The sequence below is a fragment of the Limulus polyphemus genome, unplaced genomic scaffold, assembly GCF_000517525.1.
Source record: "Limulus polyphemus unplaced genomic scaffold, Limulus_polyphemus-2.1.2 Scaffold2001, whole genome shotgun sequence".
Classification (NCBI taxonomy): Eukaryota; Metazoa; Arthropoda; class Merostomata; order Xiphosura; family Limulidae; genus Limulus; species Limulus polyphemus.
In genome coordinates, this window is record NW_013667611.1 from 8216 (window position 1) to 17941 (window position 9726).

Below are 9726 nucleotides of genomic sequence, written 5' to 3' on the forward strand. Positions count from 1 at the left end.
AGCTTTGCGCGAAATTCCAAACTGAACCTGTGCACATGATTCACTGTTACGAATGGTTCTTTTCTGCAGAATTCATCTACAAGTTTTTATAAAATCACCCACCCCATCAAAAAAAAAAAAAAATTGAAATCGTATTAGAAATAAAAACAGTACAAAAAGAAATATACAATTTTACTCTTATTAATTGTTATCGCACTATATATATACAGCTCTGTACAATCTGGACAAACAGCCAAGGAGTGGTTACAACAAATCTAGCGATTGAAATTAACGATTTTATGCTTAAATTACATCTTAAAGTATTCTATGTTTCAGATATTATGGGCTTCCGAATATAAATCATAATTATTCTAACGTCCAGAAATTTTAAGTTAAGACTAAGAAAAAATGTGCTTTTCTGAAACAGGTTTTACAGTTATAAGCGACATCTGGCGATAACGCCCATTACAACAATTTTAACGGCATCGTCAATATTTATTTTATTTTAAACAGTTAATTTTAACACTTTTATCTCTGATACAGCAGCATTCCACTATGGGCTGCAGAATTATCTTAGAGTTACATATGTTTACATCATTATTATAATCCTTGATTATAAAAACTTCAGAGCCAAATGGTGTGAATAATTTTAGAAATAACTTTTCTAAGATATATCTAAATGTAATAATTTATTCATGAGAAAAGTAAGGAACATGTACTTTCAGCCAATCACAACGATAAATTTATATTTTTTTGTACAAATGACACAATTAAACAGTAGCATTTAGATATTTGTCCAAGCGAACAAATCAAACCATTATATTGAGCAACAATAATAATATAGCAACACTAAATAACATTTCAAAGTGAAATCAATAAAAGAAAAGCAACTCAAAACTTTACATATAAAAGAAAACTCAAGAATCTGCTTATTTACAGTATTTCAGTAAAATCCAAAATCCTATTTAATAAAATAATCCATCCATACTATGTCGTAGATATTTTTCCATCCTTGTGCTTAATAACTGTAAACATTATTACCTCATTCATGCATGCATACAATAAAAAGATGCTGAAGGTTCTTCTTCTGATCTTATGAGAATTGGCCCTTATTTATTATCATTTAAAGAGAGAGTTGTTTCATAAATAAGTGTTTCTTGCAGCCAATGACTTATTATCATTCCAACCATGTGCACTATTTTCTACACCATGTAATGCAATAACGTCGCTTGATGCCGAAGATGATCGTCGTGTATCTAAAAAGTTTATTTGTGATGTGTTCGGTGGAATGGGTAAAATGTTGGCATCATGAGCTCTGGTTGCATCAGTAATACAACTACAACATTTGCACAATCTGAGAATTCTTGTAAGGAATCGATCCAGGGGATCCAGAGAATGCAACCACTCTGGAAGCCACATCCAGTTCTGCAGAAATAATGGAAGGAGACTTGGGCGTTTGCGCTGAATAATGTTGATTGCAATGATAAGAAAGAAAAACAAAAGAAGTGGGAGACCTAAACCAAGTAAAACATTTGGGCCAGCCAATGACAGACCAAATACAATACCAGGAGCAAAGACAAACATTAGGAGGAGATAAACGATGGAGAACCATCGATATTCCGCTGTTAGATTACCCAACAGCTTGGCAAGAGTGATAGGAAATCGCATGAATGGGAGAGGATAAAAGAGAAGGATGCCACTAATGTTGAAAAACAAATGACAGAAGGCCAGTTGGAGCGTATCTCGAATGTGTCCCTTGTCTGCTGCAAGTGCAGCAAGAATCCCTGTTGCTGTTGTACCAATGTTGGAACCCAAGGTTAGCGGATACATCCTCTCCAGAGATATGACTCCTATACCTGCTAGAGGAGTAAGTGCAGAAGTAAAAATTGAGCTACTCTGAACCAGAATGGTCATGATCATTCCAATAAGAATTGCAACATAACCTACAAACATGGAGAAGGGGAAACGTGGATCTACATTAACAGTTTTCTTGATGATAACAGCAATGCGTCCCTTAAGCATGGAATGAAGAAGTTTAACAAGTAGAATGAGGCAGGAACAAAGAAGAACCAGTGACACTGCTAACAAAAGTAGCCCTACAATCGAATCACTCCAGTTCAAACCTTTAAGGAGAAATTTACCTGAAAAAAAAGAAAGAATTATCAATTGATATTTCATGATCATAAGAAAAACAGAAAAATAATTTTATAGCATCATATAATTTTGACACATGAAATAAAACATGATGAAATAAATAATTTAATATTTTCAAAGAAATTTACTTATTAAAAATGAATAACAGCTATGTCATGTACTAAGATTATTAGTAACGTTTAGTACAACTTCAAAGAATCATGAAATTTTATGAAAAATACTTGAACTGAAATGTAAATATTTTAACAACTGAAGTGCAACTTGGTTATTATTTCTTACATAAAAAATTAATAAACCTTACATGGATGAATAGATATAAAATGTAGACTTTTTTATGGAAACACATCATAAATGAGGAAGGGTGCAAATTCCAAAGTTAGAGGATATAAAATCTAAAATTGTTGCAACGTTATTTACTAAACTTTCAATAATTTAAAAACTTAACTAAAACGCTATTCAACTGTACCATAGTAGTACTGTTACGATTTGGTGAGGATCCAAAGTAGTTTTCATATAATATACTCAATCCTCTGTATATGTCTTATTCATAGACTAAGTTGTTTAACATGATTAACTGAATATGAATAAGATTCATCTATTTCAAGCTTCAGAAGCATTGCTAGTTGTGTCCAATGACAGTCAAATGTAATTAAGATAACAGGTAGATTGTGCTTTATGAAAATACACTTACCTGTAGTTACTCTCCAAAGACCAAATCAATTATTCTACTTTTATTATTGCTAATGGTAAAAAGTGTTGTAACTTTATATAATTATTGTGAGGCAAATGGTAAATTTTTATTAGTGAGTGGATGGGTTGTTTTTATGCAAGTGATGTTTTATTAAAATAATTAAGATATATTCTATTAGATACTATTCTTATTCATTCCTGTCTATTTATTTAAATACTGAATTTGGTCAAAATTTAAGATTACAAAGGCTGGCATTGCAGAACCATCAAATGATTGGTCAAAACTACTGACTTGACTTAACATTAACTACCTCCAGCCAAGAACTTAATCTGACATCATAATTCCTCTCTTACCATACTGATCTTTGAATGTCATGTCCCTCAGAGATAATTAAAGTAAAGGCAACACATTAAGAAAACTAAATAGGAAAAAAAAACCCTCCTTGTTACCAAATCCAGAAAAATATTTAAAACACTATTGAAAACAAATGTGGAACTTAATATTTTCAATCAGATATTCTGTTCTGATGAGGGTTATTTAGGATGAGAACTCCACCAAAGTTTGCAGTTTTTTTAAGCATATTTAAGGTTTTAGATTCTGGCCATTACCATAGTTACACTTCTTTTATATGATTTTACTTTCCTAAAAGTCATATAAAAATTCTTACATTCACTGATGCAGTCAGTTCCATTATTCTTACAGCATTGTTTTATGAGTGACATGTTTCTGGCTGTTTCATCTTTGTTGGCTATAGCTGTTATAACATTTTTGTCTAGCTGTTAAAGAGAAAAAAAAAAGAGGTTTATTTAGAAGTCAAAAGAACTGTTTTGTAGTGTTTGATACCTTAATTCATAACTCATGAGATTTAATAAGAAATAAACGAAATTTAATGTCTTTACTGCAATATGTATAAATTTTTCACAAATTCTTATAATGAAATATGACTATCTAGTAACATTTCAACACATACAACAAATGATAAATTAAACAGTTTGATCTAATATAACCAAACCCACTGAATGACCAGTAGAAAACTATCAGCTATAATTGTCCATTATTAATTTCATTACAATTTTTGAATTAGCAGTTACAATCCTGTAATTACCTAACAGTAATTAGTAAGTAAGTCAACAAAATATTATGCAATAAAAAAATACTAATTATAAATTTGCATTTGGCATTATCAAATCATATTTCAGAGAGAAAGAATGGTGTCTTACTCTGGAATATTCTGTAGATTTACAAAATAAAAGCTTTAACCATAATTGACGCATGACATGGTGGAGATAAATTGCTTATTCTTATCTACTTGCTTCATATAAGTACCTGAATAATGGTCTTTGTGAATGGTTTTGTAAGTTTCTTGAGAAAGTCACGATCTGCATCTTTGTTTTGTTCCCATTCAGTACTCTTAAGGATGGCATTCGTTACGTGATACAAGTAACCTAAAAATTAATTTAATCAGTTAGTGTAAAATAAGTTAATACGCTGGAAAAGCAGTAACAAGGTAATAGATATTAAACAAAAACATCAAAGGTTATATAAAGCATAAAATGCATAGCAAAAAAGATTAATTTTCGATGTTTAATGAGACTGTCATACTAATAAATAAAAAATGATATAAAGCAGATAGTGACCTATAATCAAATACATTTATGTTCTCTGGAACAGTGGTTTTAAATTGCTGGTTGTGAAAGACTCAATTTCTGTGAAATATATAACTTTTACATGTGTTAAGAATGGGAGAAAAGTGTTGTTTCCTTCTTAGTTCATTGTAAAATAAACGAGCCTTATAACTTTCACTTCAAAGCTTCTTGAAGTAGCTAAGTTAGGAAACAACATTACAAACCTATATACTCCTAATGGTCCACAAGCTTTTAACAAAAATCTTGACAGTTCATGAAGTGAGAAATGTCTGGAACCACTGCTCTAGAGTTGATACTTGTTACTATTAGACTATACAGACAATTTTTCAGATCTTAAGATTTCATTGCAAAAAAACAACCTAGTTTGAGGGAGTTTATGATATCAAATTTTCCTTAATAAATTGTTAGTATGTCCAGAAGTAGCAACTAAAGTATTAACTTTGTAATGTTTAATTCATTTAAGACTCTGAATTAGTTCCCACAGGCTTTGATACTTACATCTACAAAATATTGTGAATTCTAATAATTTACTAAATCATTATTCAGTAGTTCAACAGATATTTGTGTCTGTTCTGACTGTATTTCTTAAAGTAGATGGAAAAAAAAATATATACAACTTGTTTTTTTCATAGATATATCTCGATGCTTTATGTTCCATCAATTATTACTTTCTCAGTTTTATAGACTTACCTGTACTGATTTCTATGGGTAAAAGAACAATAACTGTCAACCAGTTGAACATATCATGTACAGTTGCAGCTGCAAAAGCTCTACGAAACTCGTTTCTTTCTGATGCCTGCATCAGCGAAACAATGGTGTTAGTCATGGAAGTTCCAATGTTTGCTCCCATAATGATTGGAATGGCACTTCGAACCTCAACCACTGCATAAATAAAACAAATTTGTTCTTGTATTATAAGTTGTAACACAACGTGATTTTTCAGACCTCAGAAATGTTCCATTTTAGTTTAATCTTAACCAGAAGTCATTTTTCCACGGAAATAAAATCTTATTCTTGATACGCCAAACTATCGAATTGTTAATAAGTTAATACCATCAAAACACAAGAATATGATCTTTACAGTTAACTTAAGTAATAATTTTCTACAACCTTCTATGGTAAGTTGGATTAATATATCTCCCGTGTACCATGCTTATTTTGGCCAATTCATTTTTTTGCGTTTCCTTGATGATCAGATGTGTGGCAGTTTATTCCACTCAGATAGCTAAAAAAGTTATCATATCAATTAGAATAAAATAAAATAACAATATGTAGATGAATATTAATTTTATCTCATACTTACGGTCAGTCCCTACCATGGTAATAACAATGGATGTTGAGGTCGATGAACTTTGCACCAATACCGTAACAAGAACTCCAATCATCAAGCCCACAACAGGATTGGATAGTAACTCATTTTTGGATAGTACATCTCCAGCTACTTTCCCTCCAAGAAGACGGAATGCAGAGCTGAGAAAGTCCAGGGAACAGATGAAGAAGTAGAGCAGCAACAAGAGGGCTCCAAGTTTGGCAAGAGACTGGAATACACGTAGGACCTTGCCTGACCTGGAGAGCTCTGCAATGATTAACAGAAATGCAAGTGTTACTTTCAGTATAAAATGTTATATATATTAGCCTGGTCATGTAAAAGCTCTCAAACAATACAAAAAAAAAAAAACAATAGCAGAGGTCCACAAAATAGATTTTATTTATACTTACCTGGAATGAAATTTCATTATACCTGTAATAAAAAAATTAAACACTCATCTCAGTTTTGGTAAGTGATACAAATCAGAAACGGATAGCACATATAAATGGTGAAATATGCCATTTTATCAGTAGATACATAATCAAACATATTTCACTATTAGGAACATATTCATTTCATCAGCAAAAAACACAGAATGAGCATAATAAAACTTCCTGTTTTTTACCAACAACAGGAAAGGCAAATATACCATAGTCAAACGTACTACTTCATCACAAAGATACAGTGAAACGTACATTATTCAAGAAATAAAGTACACAGTTTAACATATAATTATACCGGTAAGAAACACACAAAGATAAATCAAACATACCGTTTTTTGCAAAAGATCACAGTCAAACATATTCTATCAAAAAGAAGATCACACACCAAAAAAGGTACAGTCAGGTTTACCATTTTACCAACAGGAACTTATTAAACCTTAGTAATTTTGAAAAAAAAAATACGCTAGTAAAACACGCGCTTTGTATAAACAAAAGAAATAGATATATCTTTATTGAAAGCAATCACTGAATAAAATAAAACATTGAGATTAAAATGTATAACAGGGAACAGGCTATCTGCAGGTCACCTATAACAAAAATGGTGTTTCCATATCGTTTTACAAACAGTCCAAGAAAGTTGCACAAGGTTATAATAACAATGTTAGCAGGTGATGGTGTACGTACAGTTTGATACGATTAAAAACAAAATTACTAAGTACCCAGAATAACCAAAGACATAATAACCAGATCGTTATAACGCGATATTATGGCTACTACGAATGGACCTCAAGTATGGAATTCGGTTAGCATATTCGTCCACGTGTACTATTAATTTGGGACTATTTTGCTCTTAAAGTTAAAAATGTGCACCCAATCACCTATAATGATAAACATGATAACTTGCAGAGCTTATCAGAGTAAATACGCATTAAACGTTTATCAGATCCAGTCGATAAATCCTGGTGGCCCGTTTTATTTTTCCATATTCTAATTCCCGCATATTCGAGGATATTGATATATTTCAACCCTTTTCGAAGCTTTATGTATTTTTACCTTTTTAAAAGAAGCTTAAAAAAGTCACGTGCCAGTAACTTTCCCGTGTTAATTTTCTATTATTAGATGGGTACATTTTGTAGTGTACTCTTCACTAATAACAAATAATTTCCATATTCAGTTTATGATATTAAAGAAAACTTAAAATTTCATTTAACAATACTTTTATTTTTTCAGCCACCGTCATTTCAAACCGTACTTGAAGTTGAAATTGAATAATACCCACGAAAAAATAAGTATACAAAGTTGACGGGGAAGTGTTCAGCAAAACAGAAGACTGAATTAGCCAATTGGTTAAAATAATCCTATTTTTAATTCGTGATTATATTTTGAAACAAAACTATAATTAACGCAAAATACTGTGGCTTTCGAAAATTCGTTTCTTCAAACTATCAAGTTCTATCAACCAAGCTGCCTTGAGCGACGGACATTACGTTTTTGTCATTTGCCTGCAATGCATACTCTCAACAACGCTTCGGTACCGGTATAAACCGCTTTGCTGGGAAGCTTGCCAACTCGACAAAGATCTGCACATATTCAATACTGAGGTAATTCGAACGGTCGATTAGCATTTTCTTTGCTAGTTCAAGCATCTAGCCCTAATACAATAAAAAAACTAATTTCTGAAAATCATTTGTAAAAAAAGTTCTTTAGACATTTTGAAATATACTGGTTTTATAAATTTGGAAACGATACTGTAATATATAGTAGCACCTTAATAACCAGTAAATACCATTTTTAACGACTCAATCGCTTCTCGGAGTTTCAATATCGCTTAAAGATAACCATTTTTTAAAAAGGAAACCTATATATACATATAGTGTAAATCATATATCAACGAACGCAAAGACATTTTGTATTTCAGGTACTAAATGATACGTAAATTGACTTCCTCCAAATAAATCACCAAAGGCTTAAAACCGGGTTTGTAGCGTCCCTGGCGTTCAAGGTTTCGTTCGAATATATCACTGTTTAACATTTATATTTGATTATACTCATATAAATATATGTATATAAATTTTGTTTTTCAAATAGACAGAGAAGCAGTTAGCATACAAATGTTCTACTCTTAAGGAATTGAATACGAGACGCAAGTACGTTGGAAGTTCGTTTTTATAAGAAAACGTGTGGGTTATATAATCTAGAACCTACAAAGGTAAAAGTCAACCCGATATACTGAGATTATAGGTGATTCATACCATTGTACTTCTCAAATAATTATTGTTTATGTTAGCATATGAACGTGTTGTTTGGTCAAGCATCAGAGATAAATAATTGTTTCTCTTTTACATAAAGTTTCATACGTACTTATACTAACATAGAACATAATAAAAAATATTATTATGATCTATCAGTCTTGGTTTTAACATCAGAGCTTGAAACGCACGCATCTGCCTTTACTTAGTTATAGAATGTATACTTTGCAGCAAAGCATACACGCTGAACAAAGCAGATCAACTACCACCAAGGAAAGTATCCACGGACCCGACAGGAAGTTTTTAAACAAGTGTTTACCTGACCACTTGACCCCTTGGTCCATCAGTTCAGGCAGAGCCCATGGATCTAATTCCGGTTCACATTCAAAAATATACTCTGCTGTCTGCTGGCCTAGCTGGCTGCTCTTTTCATTGGCCTGAACCGGCAGCACGTCCAGCTTGACCTGGCGTTGGAACGGCAAAAGGTTAAATTCACACTTTGATCAACCCCCCAGTGTCCCCATAGTAAGAGTATTATTACATAGAATCCTACTTACCTGATTCATTGCTTCTGTCTTTTCAACAGGCCTTTCTCCCAAAGTATCTTGTGTGGCAGTCATGATGTTACCTACTACAGTATTCAGTTAACCGACATCACTACCGGCGCGCGCGTATCCTAGATATATATAGCAAGTATGACGCATTACAAACGTCATTAATCGAGAGGCTTGGCTGGTTTTGCAGAGTCATCTAGTTCTTCTTTAGAATCCATTTTCTTTCAGTAGTATGATGGTTACTGTTATTTACAATTATTGTTTTAAGTTTTTAAAAATATTACCTTTCAAACTGATATCGTTTAAAGGTATATAACTGGTTAACCGATAAAATATATTTTTTATATTCGCGGAAGAACACGGCGACATGTATCCCTGATATTTCACAGGAGGCTTGATATGACACACCGTCTAGGATATATCAGTGATTGGCTTCTTTTTACAACGCCTTATTCACGTGAGAGACTCGTGTACAAACGCGCGATTCACGTGAACGCTCTAAATAAGCGCAGAAAACTATGCGCGTAGATCAGCAACCAACAGATTTCAAAATTCAAAGGGATTTTCGAATATAAAATAATTAAACAGCAAAGTCTGTCAACTTACAAGATAAAATGATTCATCGCATGGGTAAACAATATACATAAAAATAATATAATAATACTTCATCATTTTTCAAGACGATATTTTCGGACCAACAA

At 32.2% G+C, this 9726-nt stretch overlaps 1 protein-coding gene across 1 annotated transcript; it reads right to left on the reverse strand.

Moving 5' to 3' along the window:
* Window positions 1–159: 159 nt before the first annotated feature.
* LOC106465619 (sodium-dependent phosphate transport protein 2B-like) lies at window positions 160–9148 on the reverse strand. The gene is made up of 7 exons (XM_013925854.2): window positions 9029–9148; window positions 8791–8935; window positions 5774–6046; window positions 5161–5352; window positions 4151–4269; window positions 3492–3600; window positions 160–2120 (listed from the first exon to the last, which is right to left on the reverse strand). Exons 1-7 carry the CDS (start codon window positions 9089–9091, stop codon window positions 1120–1122), a joined length of 1902 nt encoding a protein of 633 aa, XP_013781308.1. The 5' UTR covers window positions 9092–9148; the 3' UTR covers window positions 160–1119.
* Between the last annotated feature and the right edge of the window lie 578 nt (window positions 9149–9726).